General features: G+C 43.8%; 1 protein-coding gene across 3 annotated transcripts in view; it reads right to left on the bottom strand.

Moving 5' to 3' along the window:
- Tbc1d2b (TBC1 domain family member 2B) overlaps positions 1–17,039 on the bottom strand; it is a 70,825-nt gene that overhangs the window by 11,391 nt on the left and 42,395 nt on the right. For all 3 annotated transcript variants that reach the window (XM_026400525.2, XM_077799816.1, XM_077799817.1), the window contains exons 5-10: positions 16,267–16,496; positions 15,209–15,592; positions 9,914–10,024; positions 7,893–8,086; positions 5,449–5,943; positions 2,107–2,224 (exon numbers count right to left, since the gene is read on the bottom strand). In XM_026400525.2, coding sequence (XP_026256310.1) covers positions 2,107–2,224; positions 5,449–5,943; positions 7,893–8,086; positions 9,914–10,024; positions 15,209–15,592; positions 16,267–16,496 — 1,532 coding nt within the window. The remainder of the gene's footprint in view (positions 1–2,106; positions 2,225–5,448; positions 5,944–7,892; positions 8,087–9,913; positions 10,025–15,208; positions 15,593–16,266; positions 16,497–17,039) is intronic.

Raw genomic sequence — 17,039 nt, 5'->3', positions numbered from 1 at the left:
GGTGAACTGAGGCCCAGAGCCTCAGGGGCTGAGTCCAAACCCAGTCCAAATGAGGCTTCCACCTGGTGAGGCTTGAAGTGTAGGTGTTTAGGGCTGGGGCTCATTAAATGCCACAAATTGTAGCTGGCCCAATGGTAGCTCCCGTAAAGTCCAGACATTTACTCTGTGGGGTGCTGGGCATGGTTAAATGACAGCCCATGGCTCTAAAGATGCCCTGATGAGCTAGGAGACCATCAGGCCAGCAAGGACAATCCAGTTAGGTAACTGCTGTCACAGATGCCTGTGTCAGAGAAGTGGGAACCAAAGTGGGGCTCTGATGACAGCTTGGGAAGGCAGAACAGCACCAGAGAGGAGACAGTGTGTGTGCTGGGCTGAGCAGGAGCTTTCTAGGGAGTGAGCAGAGAGTGGTGTTCTAGGTAGAGCAATCATGTATAAGAAGCACAGAGGGCAGGGCCAGACCACAGAGCAAGTGTCCTGTCATTACAGGGAATGCTGCCTCCAGCAGTTCAGTGGGCAGGTAGAGGCTAGAGCATGGAAGGAGGGTCCAGGTGCTTGCAAAGGCATCTGCACTGGACCCTGAGAGGACGAGGGCCCCAAGGGGAAAGACACAACTCAATCTGTGGGAGAGAGGAGGCAATTGCAGAGATGTAGAAGACAGGATGCACCTGCCAGTGGAGAGGCGGGCAAAAAGGGAGAACACCTGTGAACTGCCATGCAGGAGGCAGCAACAGAAATGGTAACCACAGGGTTACAGGGAGCAGGATGGCTTGTTTCTGGCTTGGGAAACTAGAAGGATGGGTAGGTCAGGTGGTAACTAGAGGCAATAATGAGGCTCTTCCTCCAAAGGTAGAGACACAAATACAAAGCAAAACTCAATCAGGGTCCAACCAGAAAAACAAAAATCTAATTATTTGTTACAGGGAATTTTATTCCAGGAGCTGGTCACATCAGTCACAGAAAAGCTGAGGCCAAGTGGCCAACAGTGAGACAGTCCAGAGGTCAGCAAGAGGAGGAACATCCCTGGGCTAGAGCAATAGAGGGATCACTGCTCTGCATGGAGACCTAACAGATAGCTGGGGCCAGAGGAGAAAAAGCTACAGAGGCAGCACTCATGATGGGGGAGAAATCCCTTCCACAGTCCCCTGCCATCCTCTAGCTTCCTACCAGTGCCTCCCACCTGCCTGTAGGACCAGCCCTGCAACATCCTGGAGAAGGGTGAGGAGAGCCTCTGTGAGCAGGCAGGCCAGGCTTGGGCACACACTGAGAGGAACCATGCCACAAAGCAGGCATAGACATGGGTGCAGTTGTGACCAAGAGACAGGAGGGGCCAAAGGTGGGACATGAGTGAAGGGCTGCGGGAAGAGATGCCCTGAGCCACAAAGCAGGACATTACCCAGGCAGAGACAGGCCCATAATATCCTGGCCTGGCCCCTGGTGTTCGAATCCAGGTGTGGAGGGCCCGGTATGCGCTCCTCAGATCTGCTGTGGGAAGTGACTGCTGGTCCCTACTGCAGCGGTCACTGCACTCATTCCCAGAAGCCAGCCAGTGAGCATGGCAGGGCCACTAATGCAGCCCACTCCATACTGCCTCTAACAGCTGAGGTTGGCTTGAGCCACCCCACTGGCACAGGATCACAATGTCATCTGAGACTCTTCCTCCTGATCCTCCTTCTTTCCCCTGGGCTGGAGGTTCTCCCAGCTTTTCCCAGCATTGCTCCTCGTCCTTCACAGGTCTTGCCCCACAGAAATTTCTGGAATGTTTAATCCTTCCTCGGCATCTACATCTTGGAGGACATAAGTTACCACAGTGGGCTCCTCCAGCACCTGATCAGACTTGGCTTGCTGTGCCCAGGGGAGAGAGCACAGGACAGTGAACATAACATCAGGCCAGCAGGACAACTCTCTGTCAGCTTCCAGTGACCTGAAGGAGCCAGCCCAGCCCCACTCACAACCACTCAGTCCAGGCTCTGAGATATGACCTGCCTCCTTCAGGGATCAGTCTCTGAGGTCATGTATGCAAAGCTTCCCCCCATGGGGGTTTAAATGGGTATCAGTGATAATTGTATAAGTTGGTGACTAACTGAAGTACAGTATTTTAAAAAGTACCTGGGATCCTAAAAGAGTCTTTGTGTAATAGTCTCGAGGCATGAAAACTTCCACAATGGTAACCAGACACCAGAAAGCATCTTCTTGCTCCAGGTACAGGAGAGCCACTGCCACCAACCTACAACAAACAGGAGTGAGATTAGTGCCAGGTCCTTGCCACAGTCTTCACCGAGACGTCTGCTGAAGCATTTTCTCTCAAGGCTACTACCATTTTTAGTTCTCCAATAAAGAAAAATAATTAAGATGCTGGGCTTATGGCTCAGAGGTAAAGCACTCGCCTAGCATGCATAAGGCGCTGGGCCCGATCCTCAGCACCACATAAAAATAAAATAAAAATATTGTGTCTCCCTATAACTAAAAAATAAATTTAAAAAATTAAGTGTTCCTGAGAAGTGAGGCAGTTCTTAAGATTCGAGAAGCAAGGCTATATTCCCCTCACCCTTTCATCTGGTTTCTGTTCAAAGATGAAATTGTTTCCTAATAATTGACCATCCTCATATAAGGAAATATTTTCATTGTAAGATTTTGCTAACACAGCTAATTCTTTGAGTCCATTGTTCAAAGTTCCAACTAATCCTTTTATGAAATAATAAAAAAAAGATGTGAATGTAAGTAACAAAGAGTACACAATGCTTTAAAAACAGCTTTCCTGATTTCCATTCATTTTGCTTCTACTCTGGAGGAATGAGGGGGCAGACAAAGGAACCCTGGTGAGGGGCTTTCTAAGGGAACTGAGTCAAGGCTGCAGATGGGTGCAACAGAAACCTGTATCTAGCTATTTATACCTTATCACTTTCTGGTAATCCTAGGTCTGGCTCTAAGTGGGCATTCAGGGAAGAGGCAAGAGAAAAGCCCCTCTTTACTCAGCTGAAATCCAAGAACTTCTGCCTATGATATGAGTTTATGTGCATCACCCAAAAACCTTAAAACCCTTTATCAAAATTTGCTTTTTCCGGCTGAGCATGGTGGCACAAACCTATAATCCCATCAACTTGAAAGGCTGAGGCAAGAGGATTACAAGTTCAAAGGCAGCCTCAGCAACTTAGTGAGGCCCTAAGCAACTTAGTGGAGACCCTGTCTCAAAATAAAAAATAAAAACAAAAGGCTGTCGCTCAGTGGCAGAGCACTTACCTAGCATGTGTGAGGCACTGGGTTTAATCCTCATAAAAAATAAATAAGGGCATTCTGTCCATTTACTACAACAACAACAACAACAATAATAATAGGCTGGGGATATGGCTCAGTGGTTAAGCACTCCTGGGTTCAACCACTGGCACCATCACCCCAATTGCTTTTTCTTTTCCTCTTAGATAAAACTAAAAATCATCTCAAATTAAAAGAAAAAAATAAAGATCTAGGCTAGGTGAAAAGGGGATGTCATGAAGGAGATGGAGGTTGGAAAGGTGACAACTGGGAGATGGAGGAAGAGAAAAACAGCACACAAAAGCACAGAAACCAAACCCACAGGATCTGAAGATGTGAGGATGCCAGCACAGGGGGTAAAGATTCGGAAATCAGAACGCTCAAATTAACTGATGTAAAGATGAGAGGTTTGGAGTATCTAGAATAAACTAAAGTTTTCCTACTGAAAGTCTGAAGACTCAGAAAGGCGTGGACACATACCAAGCATTTTGAAGAAAAAATTCCAATGAAACAGTTTAAGTTCAGAGGCTCTAACAAAGAGATGCACAGAGAAAGCTTTGATTACCTGGAAGCATCACTTATGTTTGGGAAAAATCAATGACAACACTAGATAAACAGGAACACTCAAGTCCTCTCTGGGATCCTTTGGTTTCAGAAGCTTTCAGCTACCAGGAAGTTTTAGACTGAGTATTAAGTATATAATGTGAACTCTGGTTTTAAGTAAAACAAGATTGTTTTATTAGCACTTGGCTTCATTTAGGTCTTCATCAAGTAGTGGTCCAGTTTAAAAATCTTTTTTGCAATACTTTCATGCAAATAGCTTATATAAATGAGGGACCAAGAATTTTCACTCCATTCATTATCGACTAATGAAATTAAACTCTTCTGATCAAAACCCAAGGGTGAAGAGATCAACAAGGAAGAACAAGACTCTGAGCTGTTTCAAGTGAATTTTATTTTCATGTTTTTTGTTTGTTCTTTTGGTGGTAAGGACTGAACCTGGGCCTCATGCATGCCAAGTATGGGCTCCACAACTGAGGGACATCCCCTGCCCCAACTGAAGGTTGGCACTGGCAAGGATCAGGAGCAAAAAGGCCTCAAAGCCAGCATTCAAAACTCTAACTCATGCACTTGCCTTACAGGAAAATTCCTCAAATACACACACAGAGCACTTAAATTTTTTTTTTGTTTGTTTTAATTGGTTGTACATCACCTTCATTCTTATTTTATCTTCCTGGGAGGCTTGGTTAGTTCTATCACTACCCAGACAGGAATATAAATACATTACTGCAATGACAGTAGGAAGCAGAAGTAGCAGAAAGGGTAACAGCCAGGTGAGATCAGATAGTAAGAAGCAGTCACCAGCACGGAACTTTCAGAGCTGGGAGGAGCTTTGTGGAGCTTTTGTGGAGAGCAGACCTCAGCACCTCCCAAAGCATGGCTTGGGATGAGGAGCCTAGATCTCTAAAACAAGGTGAGAGGCTTTCCCATGTCCTTTGCTTATGAAAGCAGGGAAGTATACAAGACGTACAGAGAGATTCTAGACTAAAAGAAAGCAAGTCTAGGTCCTTCGTGAGCTAAATTTCAATCTGCTGACGAACAATTTGGAGCAATTTCTTAATCACAAGGATGCTGTATAAATAAGGAGTGATCAAGAGTTTTTACTGCATGCATTATCAACTAATGAAATCAAACTCTTCTGATCAAAACCCACAAGTGAAGAGATTAACACGGAAAAAAAAAATGAGATCCCAGGATGTTTCAAGTACATTTGACTTTCATGTTCTTTGCCCCCCTTTCTTTTTAGTGCTGAGGATTGAACCTGGCCTCTTGCATGCTAAGCATAGCTTCTACCACTGGGATGTCCCAGCCCTTTTTATTTTCGAGACAAGGTCTCACTAAGTTGCTAAGGCTGGCCTCAAACTTAAAGATTCTCCTGCTTCCTGAAATTATAGGCATGTTCCTCTATGCCTAGCTACCAACTTTTGTATTTTTTGATGCTTTCTGGAAGTATGTCTATTTCCCTCAGTTATTCTAGAACTAGGGATATTGTACCATAAAACTAGCTTGCTGAAATTACTTTTCCCTTAAAATACTGGCTTTTCTTGGCCAACCAGGAGGTAGGGAGCTGCCAGGCAGTGTCTGGTGCCAAGAAGTTCTATAAATGGCAAACAGGAACTTTCTGTGGCTGACATTCACCTGTTTAGACCTTGGCAGTACCCGATATCTGGATTCCGCCAGGAGAAGGCGAGGAGGACGTTCCGTAGCTTCTGTATGCCTTCAGAGGTCGGGCAGGAGTAATGTTTGTTGTTGGGCAGAGTTCGCAGCAGGTCTAGCTCTATCTGCTTGGAGGCTGGGTTCTGTTTCTCCAGTGCTTTTTGAAGCAAGGTCTGGAAGTAGCCTGGCTCAGCACTGTCCTTGAACTTCCTTGTGTGAAGGTCCACACACCACTTCCACACCTTGGAACGGTGCTCGTGGGGAATGCCTGCACGAATCAGGTTTTTTAATTCGGGAGAGCACATCATCTCTCTGTTCATTGTGCTTGCAAAATAGTTTTCCCACTTGACCCCAGTGGAAACTTCCTGGTTTTCTGTGAGGTAGAGAGTTTTCAGGTCCAATGCACGGACTTTGGCAACCAATTTCTCTTCCTCGTCATCATCAGGCACAGTCCTGAACCCATAAATATCATACTCGCTGTTGAAAAAAACAAATGGGAAAATGAAAATTATATGGAATATAGGTGGCCTCTAGAATTATTATATAAATCATAAGGAATATAGGTGGCCTCTAGAAGCTGGGAACTGCCATAGCTGACAGCCAGAAAAGTAACAGGGACTAGTCTTGCAGCTTCAAGGGAACTGTATTCTACCAACATCTTGGGTGAGCAAGAAAATGAACTGTTCCCTAGAACACTCAGAAAGGAATGCAGCCCTTGATCAAACTTTGACTTTAATCCAGTGAGACCAATGTTGGGCTTCTGACCCATAGAACTATAAGATAATGAATCTGTGCTGCTTTATTTTTAAAAAATATTTATTTATTTATTTTTTAGTTGTAGTTGGACACGGTACCTTTATTTTTTATTTATTTATCTTTATGTGGTGCTGAGGATCGAACCCAGATCCTCGCACGTGGTAGGCGAGCATTCTACTGCTGAGCCACAACCATAGCCCTCTGTGCTGTTTTTAGTCACTAAGTTTGTGGTAATTTGTTAGGATGGCAACGGAAAATTAACAGAAAAGCTTTGCATGCACTGAGTGTGAAGCTAATTCAAGTACTTTGGGAACTGGGTTTGGCAGAGTTGAAGACATGCATTCGGTCAAGAATCTCCCTTCTATTCTACACCTAGAGTAACTCTCTTGCCTGGGTACCTGGGAACATGTACTTTGATTGTTATGAACAGTGATGCAGTAACTAAGAAAAATGCAAAGATTTTCTCCACTTAGGAGCATAATAAAGTACTGTGGTCCTCTCATCAATGAAGTTCTCTGAAGTAGGTGAAAAACATACCCAGTGGCTACCTAACATGGGAAGAGTACCTCACTCCTTCAGAACAGCTCGGAGGCTTGCAGAGGTTAATCACTCCCAAGGGAGCAGCACCACACAGCAGCATAGGCAGTTCTCTTGGGCCTCAACCTCAAAACAAGTGTTTTGCAACAATAACGTCGATCACATTCTGACAGCGTGTTTCTGTCATCTGTGCAGCCCAAACAAAGCTGGCAGGTGTCGTAAGCTCAGGGGAGGGAAAGATTATGCCAAATGGAAGCAAGGCTTCACCTGGGGATAATCTGGGAGAAGAGAGGACAGGCAGGAAGGAGACTGTGGTAATTGAGACTCAACACATTGCTGCCTCTGAGTGGCAGAGGGTGAAACAGGAGAAGAGGGTGGACCCAAGTGAATGTGCAGATTTCTTCAAGTTCCAACATTTCACAAGTTCCACTTTTCAGAAAATTGGTTATAATGGATTCTTAATCCAAGATCCATCATGAACTTCCAGGTTCTGTGATTTCCAAAAAGAATGTGCAAAATTGTGTGTGTGTGTGTGTGTGTGTGTGTGTGTGTGTGCGCGTGCGTGCGCGCTGCAATTACTTTTGGAGGTAAGTGTGTCTATGGCTTGCATCAGATCCTTAGTGGGTTCTGGACCAATGAATTAAGTTTCCCAAAAAGCTTTCCCTGGGCTTGGGTTGTAGCTCAGTGGTAGAGCACTTGCCTAGCATGTGTGAGACACTGGATTTGATCCCTAGCACCACATAAAAATAAACAAACATAGTAAAGGTATTGTGTCCATCTACAACATAAAAATTTTAAAAAAAGGTTCCCCTTATAAAGAAAGTCCAGTCCCCCTTTGCTTTTAAATTGCCTGTGGGTATAACTGTCTCAGGAGAGGGTTCCTAACAGAAACCTCCCAAAGTGGTGTGGGCTTTGACATGGTTCACAAGAAAAAAGTCTTGAAGCAGGATACCTGGGCTGATTCCAGATCTATCACTTGATTACTGGGAGGGGAATGGTAATATTATCTGTTCTGCTGACCCAACAACACTTGCCATGAGCATCAAATGAGACGTTCCTGTGAGTGGCTACTACTGAAAAAGGACACTTCAGAAATGGGGTGCATTACCCCCAACAGTCTCTAGTTCCTTTACCTGACAAGATGAGGCTTAATGAATGCTTGCTCTGGCTGCTCTTGACTCTCAACCTGCAGTGCATCCTCCAGCAACTGGGCTATGACATCCCGGGAAGGCCCCTGTTCTTCTGAGCAAACTGGTGTCTTCATTTCTTGAAGCAATATCAAGTATTTACTTTCTATCTGGCAGAGCTTGGCTTCCAGGCTAGAATACTGCAGAAAATGTGGGGGTTACCTCCATCCACATAGAGACATGAGAAAAGCAATCCTTAGGTACCTCAAGTAATCAATAATGACCAGCTCAAACTATTAGGAAATAAACTAGAGACAGTGTAACAAAGAAGAAATTAATGTATGCCACAGGCCATCTACCATATTTTAAAAACCTACTGTGGGTCTTGGGTTGTACTCAGTGGAAGAGTACTTGCCTTGCATGTGTGAGGCACTGGGTTTGCTCCTCAGCACCAAGTAAAAATAAAATAAATAAATATTGTGTCCACCTACAACTAAAAACATTTTTTTAAAAAAAAGACCTATTGTGGCCCTCCTCTTCCTTCTAGGGGTCTGACACAGAAGGGTTCTAACAATCAAAGGTCTGGATGTTAATACATGCCTCACCCCCGCACAGGGCTAAACGAATAACAGAAACCATGTCCTTTGCCAATTACTGAGTCAAGCTGGTGCCACCATATTCATTGGTCATGAGTGGCCACCCCATGCCACAGCAACTATCTAAGGACTTTGTGACCTTTGTCCAGCTCCCATGTGCCACCTGATCAACAAATCAAATACATCCTCGAAAAGATGCAGGAATAAGGTTTCAGAAGATGTTTGATGTCTGCTCAAAAACATACATAAAATATATAATATCTGTGGACAAGTGTCAGTTGATTATAGTTCATTTGATGATAGAACGTTTTGTGGTCCCTTTACACTTGACAAAGCCCTTTCTAGCCATAATTATGTCTTGAGTGGAGAGTCAGTGGGTTCACAATGGAGTTATCCTCAACACCCTGATTTACAGATACAGAACTAAATAGCATAAATCAAAATTCAAGGGCTGGGGATGTGGCTCAGCGGTAGCGCGCTCGCCTGGCACGAGTGCGGCCTGGGTTTGATCCTCAGCACCACATACAAACAAAGATGTTGTTGCTAGGAGCCACAGCAAAAGTATTATGATACATGGCACCTTTGGTTTAGGTGACTGCCAGCTAGCCATTGAGATGATATGATTATGTTAAGCTTTACATTCATATGGAAATTGGACTCCTGCTGTTCACCTCGGCCTGTTACGGGACTCATATTACGGGACTCCCGGAGAGTTCCCATTGGTTGGGGAAGGATAGTAGGAGGGAATTTCCGGGGGAGGTGGGGGGGGGGGCATTCCGGTGGAGACACACGTGTGTCCACCGGCTTGTTAGCAGGGCGCACATGGCTTGTTAGCAGGGTGCACACGGGGACTGGTGGCCTTTTTAAAAATAAAGCTTTGTTTCCTGCTTGAGCGCTTGTGTTTCTGTGCCCAGCCGGGTTGCGGCATGTTGTGTCTGCAGAAAACTAAAAAATAAATATTAAAAAAATTCTCTCTCTCTCTCTCTCTCTAAAAAAAAAAATTCAAGGGGCTGGGATTGTGGCTCAGCAGTAGAGCGCTCACCTCGCATGTGCGGGACCCTGGGTTTGATCCTCAGCACCACATAAAAATAAATAAGTGAAATACAGTTATTGTGTCTAACTACAACTAAAAAATAAATATTTAAGAAAATTAAATTAATCTTGGTGATTTTATTAACCTCCCCCCCCCCGAAAATGCCATTAAAATTATATACATGCGAATGAGAGCTACATCTAAGGGCATTTATCTTTGCCTCATCAAAGATAAAGTACATGGATCTATGTACAATATATATTTTAAATACATTTTGATACCAGTGGTCATATCACTCCAACCATGGCAGCTGAAATGGTTTTAAAGCACAACCACTTAAAAATGGTTTCCTAACTTTCCCTCCCATCAGATAATAGAATATGCTCATCTAGACCCACCTTTGCCATCAGATCTCTCTCTCTCCTTTCTGCATTTCTTCGTAGAGCTGAGAGTTCCAAAATTTCTTTATTTAGAAATTTATTTTGGGTTTTGTACCCCTGCAGATTATCCTGTTGGGGCAAAAAACAAAGACCATCAATTCACACTGCTTGAATGTTGACTAATTATCCTATGTAATTAGCATCTTGCTGTCTCATCAAATAGTTCTGCTAAGTTAGAGCAAGTTATAAGGAACTGGAAGCTCTTAATAGGAACTTTCTGACTGATCTTTTTCCCCCTCCTGACAGCAACAGTGCCTGCCTAAGCATTGTCAAGGAGGGAGAAAAACAGCTCCTTAACGGTGATGATTTTTCTCAATTGATGACAGGAGATAAACAAGAGGTAAATAAGACTTATCTCCTGGGGGCTGGGGTTGTGGCTCAGTGGTAGGGCACTTGCCTAGCATGTGTGAGGCACTGGGTTCAATCCTTAGCACCACATAAAATAAATAAATAAAAAGTACATGTCCATTTACAATTGAAAATATATATATTAAAAAAAAAAGACTTATCTCCTAAACCTATGCAATTATGTTATCTATTCATATTCGCCGAGGTGGTATAAAAAAGGCAAACACTTATAATCTTGTCTTTTTAAACTAGAGAAATTAAACAGATTCTCGGCAGGTTCTCATTTTTACTTATCCAGTTTATTTTAAAAAAGACTACAAACGCATAAAAACCCTTAACTGAAAATTACACTAAATAATGAAGAACTATAATCTACAATGGAAAAGCCACTTAAATAGGCTCCTCTATTTTTTGTATTGAAAAATTTCAAACTTATGGAAACAATGAAAGAAAAGTACCACAGGAGCAGGACTGTGGCTCAATGGCAGAGCACTGGTCTAGCATGCACAAGGCCAGGTTCAGTCCCCAGCACTACAAAGCAAATAAGCAAACAAAACAAAACCCAAGAATGCCATTCACCTAGTTCACCAACTGTTTACTTTTGCCATATTTACTTTATGTCTTTAAGAGAGTGTAACAATGGGGCTGAGGCTGTAGCTCAGCGGTGGAGCACTTGCCTAGCACATGTGAGGCACTGTCCATCTACAACTAAAAATATCTTTATTTTTTAAAAAAAGAGAATGTAACAAGCCAATAACAAATTCTGCCAGGTCCAAAAACAAATAAAAAAGGGGGAGAAGAGTTTTCATGTAAAATGCTATGAAAATAATGTTATAAAACTTTCAGACCATTATAATAAAAGAAAACAATGAATTGAAGAAGCTTCTAGAAAAGAGATTAATTAGAACTACCTTTTAGGCAATGATTTCTAAATGCTCCTTATAAATTCAGTCTTTAATAAATGTGTCCCCTGCCCCCCACTGTTTATAATTATTTCTCTTGTATAACCTGACAGGTTGGTGCATGAGGTTCCTGAAGAATTTCTGATCCCTCAGTCACAGAACAGAGTTTGTTCAAGGCAGCTCCAAGGGTAGGCCAGGGTGGTCAAGAAAGACTGATCCCTGTGTTATCACAGGAAGGAGACAGCTGCTATTCTCCAGGGATATGTCCACAGACATGCCCCAACCTCCAAACTTGAAACTACCTTGAGGATATACAATTTCTCCCCTAAAACGCAGAAGAACTGAAAAAGTTTCAATAGCCCCTTTAATTTCAGATATTTATGGAGCATCTGGTACGAGTTACAAGTGCCATGTGAATCGTGTGACATTCTTGATCTCATTTAAACCTCACAACTCTCAGGGAGCTATTTTCATCATCTCTCTCTCCCAGAGAGATGATGAAAAGAACTGAGGTGTCCATCCAGGAAGCATCTGGGTAGGGAAGCAGGCTTCTGAGGGCCTGGCCTGGTGGGCTCCCGACCTGTGTGCTCAGCCCTGACTGCCACCAGCACTTGGACAGGCATCACCCCGATCAGCCTCAGCAAGTCAAGTCCTCAAAACACCAAATGTCAAACCCAAAAGGAGGCCCATTGATTTTGTTTTCTGACCTGAATCATGGTGTTCTCCTCTCTCTCAGCACCTTAGCAGTGGACAAACACATTACCACAAGGTAGGCCAACCAAAGGCAGATGGACTGGACAGCAACTTAAGAATACACTCGGCAATGATGGACAGAGACCCAGTGAGTGATAGGAGGTAGGGTGGTGAGAGCTACACCTATATCCTTCTTCTTTTTTTTTTTTTTTTGTGTGTGTGTGGTGCTGGGGATTAAACCCAAGGCCTTGTGCATCCAAGGCAAGCACTCTGCCAAGTGAGTTATAAACTCGGCCCCCACATCTATGTCTTTAAATTATGCTTTGTATTAAAGTCTAGGTAAATCCAGAGCATTTATTTTAAGGATATTCCTCTACAAAGATGATGATGATGATCACAGCAATAATAACATCTGACAGTTAAAACCCCACAAAGTGCCAGGCACTATGTACTTGGGCTTCATGCGGACCACCTCCTTTAACCCTTAGAATACCCTGTGTTGTACTTAAGTCACTAGGCTGCCAAAATCCTAGGACCAATATTTTGCCCCTACCTCAAAATACTATAGAAATAAAACATGATCATGTGTCAGACCACATAAAAGTTAGTAAGGACTGTGGATGTAGCTCAACAGTGGAGTGATTGCTTAGCATGCATGAGGAGCTGGGTTCAATCCCCAGCATACACAACAACAAAAAAAAAAAAAAAGAAAGAAAAATAAAACAGTAAGTCCCAAAACACAGAAATTTTTATAGGCCATATTCACTGATAACAGAATAAGAAAAATGACTAGTAACAGCAATAATAAGAAGATGTATATCTTAAAAATAAAAATATAAAAATATATAAAAACACATGTCAAACATTTATGCTTGTTTATATATAAAAATACAGAATGGCTATTTATATATGCTATATATATATCATTATTATTTTTCCCGCACCTAGGTGCTTTAAATTTGGGGTCAAAGAAGAAATCAATACTTCCTCTTCCACCATACAACCTAGAACTGCAGGATGAGGAGAAAACACATGTTGAAATGAATACTCTAAGCTCTCCCTCCTCCTCTCTCAAGTCCTTTCAATCCTTGCAGGGCAGAGGTGGATTAGGCGTGAATATCTTCTGCATGGCAGGGGGACAGATGCTCCTGGCAATGGCACTAACAGGCCCTGGGCCGAACTATGTCAGGAAACATGAGGTAGGTCCTTACCCAGGCAGGTGTCACTCTCCCACTTAGAATCCTGCCTCTTCGTAAACTGTCCCCACTTAATCTCACTGTTGCGGAATTTTAGAGTCACATGCTTTAAAACCATTGAGAAAAGTTGGGGAAAAAGATTTCACAACTGTTTTGGAACCATCCCAGCCATTAAGCTATAACAAGGAAAGGGAGGGGGAGTCCTCTCTGGTAAACCCTGTCAGTGGTCTCCAAAGGGAGCCATGCAGAGTCGCAGCAGTTGTGTGGCACACACATCACATGCCTGGCTTGGCTCCCTGGGAAAACTTGTCCCCCACACTCCTCCACTCCAAGCATGGCCCATCACAGCTTGGAAACCCAATGCTCAAGCATCCGTCTCTACAAGCTACAAAAATAGACAAGCTTGCAATATGTAAATTTCAACTGGTATTATCTAAGTATATTATTATTATTTTTTTAATATTTATTTATTTAGTTTTCGGCGGACACAACATCTTTGTTTGTATGTGGTGCTGAGGATCGAACCTGGGCCGCACGCATGCCAGGCGAGCGCGCTACCGCTTGAGCCACATCCCCAGCCCCTAAGTATATTATTGATGGGATTGATGTCTATCAGGGTCAAGGATAGTCACAATTGTGTATATAAACAAAATTGACTTCTATTGGCAACACTAACCATGGCCTCTGTTTTAAAGAGGCTGTCTTTCTAGTACATAAGTATAAAGTAATGATATTGGGTTTTTTGTTGTCTTATTGTTTTACTAACAATAATTTATTGTTATACTAACAAATCTTCAGGGCTTCTCATATTCAGGGAATGCTGTCACTGAGATGTGGTCACTATGGGAGATCATCTAGGCATTCTGGTGATGCTACTATTATTCCAGGGTTTTTAACCTCCATTTTGGAGTTGTCTTCAAGGTCCCTGGCCTGCTCACCATTCACCCATTCAACCTGTTGCCAGTATACGAAAGAAATAGCAAGGCAAGAAGTGAATGCTCAGTGATAACCTCGACAGCAACAAATCTTTGCCCTTCAAGGATAAACTCTGTTTGTGCAGGCAAGCATCCTTGAAGCCAAATTATTTGCAAGAAGAGAGTGAGAGGCACTTTGGGGCCAAGTGGGGCTGGTAGCTACAGAATTGCCTGGGGTCACCTGGGCTCTCCCCTGTGTCCTACAGGACATTTGTCTAACTGAAACCTTTATAACAAAGGTTCAGGAATAGAACTAGTAGCAGCAAGATTTGGTGACACTTTCTATGACCTGACAGTGGTGCAGGACCACTCAGTTCTCCCCTCTGGACCAAGCTTCTCTGCAGGCATATCCTTATGATATGCAGATTTGCCCTTGCCTACCATAAGAGCTGGGTGCTCCTCCTACCTCATCTGCTTGCCACCACCCTAGGTGTGACTAGGGAGAGTCATTGCTGTTTAGGAACCAGCCTCCTACCCTAGGGCTAGCCCAGAGAGACATGCTGTCCTCCCTTCTAGGTGTCAGGACCCACCCACCTTGGGCAGAGCCTGAGCAGGCCACTTCCTGGGCCTGTCTGGAGCAGGTCCACCTCTCCAGCTGGCCCTATACTAGTTATTGGCAACAATGCTCCTGCCCAGGCCTGTGTTAGGTCCTGTGGTGGGTAAAAATTAAGTTTATATGTGTATTCATGTACCCAGAAGGTACATGAATAGGTTCTGTGGAATAATGAAGTCCTATGGGTGGAATAAATAGAAAGGGAAGTCTTAGCTCCTTGAAGCAATGGCAATAGTGTTGGACCAAAAGTTTCATTTTTTAGAGAAGCTCCTTAGAATGTCAAGAGTGGAGGTGGAGCTCAGTGGTACAGAACATGCCTAGATGTAGGAGGCACTAGGTTCCATCCTCAGTGCTGTAAACAATAATTATTATTATTATTATTAGTTAATAATAATAAACAACGATTATTACTTGACTGTAAGTTCTATTACACTTGTCCCCGCCCCCCCCAACCTAAAAAAGGGCACAGTTGCTCAGCTGTCTCAACAAATTAGCTGACAGAGGCCAGTGCCTGTGGAGTGACGTGATAAAGCTAACTGGTTTCTGGATCTCCATCCCAGCAATCAGAGCCCAGGCCCTGCTCTTACTTTCAGCCTGTCCAGCTCCAGCTGATCCCTGCTGACTGGGGCAGTCAAGGGGGAGCTGGGCCCGGAAGAGGGAGAAGACACGCTGCCCTCAGACTCGCTGAGCTTGATGATGACCTCGTCCTTGGCCTGGATGGTCTCCATCAGCATCCCCAGCTGCTCGTTGAGCTCCCCCACCTTGCTCTTCAGTGTCCTCACTTCCTGCTGGAGACTCTCCTTTTCCAGGGTGAACCGCTCCAGCTGGTTGCTGAGTCCCAGAATTTGGTCGTCCTTCTGATGGAGAAGCTCCAGCATGTTCCCAGGGACCCCCTCACAGAGTCGGCTGCTTGTGAAATACTTGTCATACTGGGATGACCGAACTGTCTGCTGGAGCAGCCGAACCAGCTCCTTTGAGCCAACAGGAAGATCAGGTGAAGGGCAGGGAGAGCAGAGGAAGAGAGGAAAAGCAGAAATCATGACAAGGCTACAGGGAGCAATCGCTGGAATTTGAGGAAATGCAGAAACTTTACTGGAAACACTTTAATATTGAACTTCCTCTTGAAAGATCACAAAAATAGAAAGGAAAAAATATTTACTCCATGAAGAGTGACTGGAGAACAATAATAGGAAACAGGAAATAATGGAGTGCATACTGTAATTAGCAATGGTTCCTGGCAAATGTTCATCAGTATTAGAGAATCTGTGCCCTGAGATTCACTGAACAGCCGAGCCGTTAAGTTTAATTAGGTTTGATCAGCTCATAAAGAAACTACGCTGCTCAACAGGACATGGAAACTCTTTAAACAGTTAAAGAACTCTGGGCTAAAGCCATGTTTAGAGAGTCAGCCTCAGGGGCAGAACTGGGCAAGGGTGCAGAGAGCACTGTCCTGCAACATCTTTAAAGGGACCTTCCCTCTCCCTGGAAATTCAAAGACTGGGTAGAGCACAGTGCCCAGCATGGTGCCGTGGCAACATGAAGCTCTGGTGAAGAGTTCTCCTGGGAGATGGACTGTGAACCAGGCTTTCCTCCTAGGGCTCGACCAGCAAATGTGGGGTAAGACAGAAGTCTGAAGACCAGTTACCTTCTGACTGGACAGGTCCTTCCTCAGCCGCTCCAGCTCCTCCTGCTGGCTCTGAACCTGCAGCTGCAACTCGGAGGCTGCCTTGCTTATGCCACCACCTGACATGCCCTCGCTGGAAGGGTCTCCACTGCTGTGACGGTTTTTGTATGATCCAATTATGTCTTTCAAAGGGCGTTTTCCTTTGTAGGGGTTACGTCCAAAGTCAAAGGGGAATCCTGAGACAGTTACTCCTACATAAAATAAAATTTGCTTGTTTAAGAGCAGGTCAAGTCTTCCGAAACTACAATAAAATAGTGTCCTCATGAATCGCCATCCAGGGAGTTTGTACTCACCATTCTAAAGAATAATCACAACTCTATAGAATAATCTAAAACATCTCCACTGGATCCCTCCTCAGAAGACTACCAGTGGTAACTTTAAAAGATATACTAGGGCTGGCTGGGCACAGTGACACATGCCTGTAATCCCAGCAGCTTGGGAGACCGAGGCAGGAAGATTACAAGTTCAAAACCAGACTCGGAACGAAGCAAGGCCCTAACCAACTTAGTGAAACTCTGTCTTAAAAAAAAAAAGACATGCTAGGGATCCTTGGCTTCCCATTTTTGCTAATCTGTTTTTTGCTAAAAAAAAAAAAATGCATTTTGTTTTTAAGAATTATAAACATATATTTTAAAGCCCCAACTTTTAAGCAAAAACGAGTATTTAAAAAATATCATGGGATCCAAATAAATTTTAGTGTAGATAAATACAAAGTCAAATACAAAGTCAGATAC

Source organism: Urocitellus parryii, chromosome 6, assembly GCF_045843805.1.
Source record: "Urocitellus parryii isolate mUroPar1 chromosome 6, mUroPar1.hap1, whole genome shotgun sequence".
NCBI classification, from domain to species: Eukaryota; Metazoa; Chordata; class Mammalia; order Rodentia; family Sciuridae; genus Urocitellus; species Urocitellus parryii.
The sequence above is the reverse complement of the archived record's forward strand: the minus strand, read 5'-3'. Positions and strand labels throughout refer to the sequence as shown.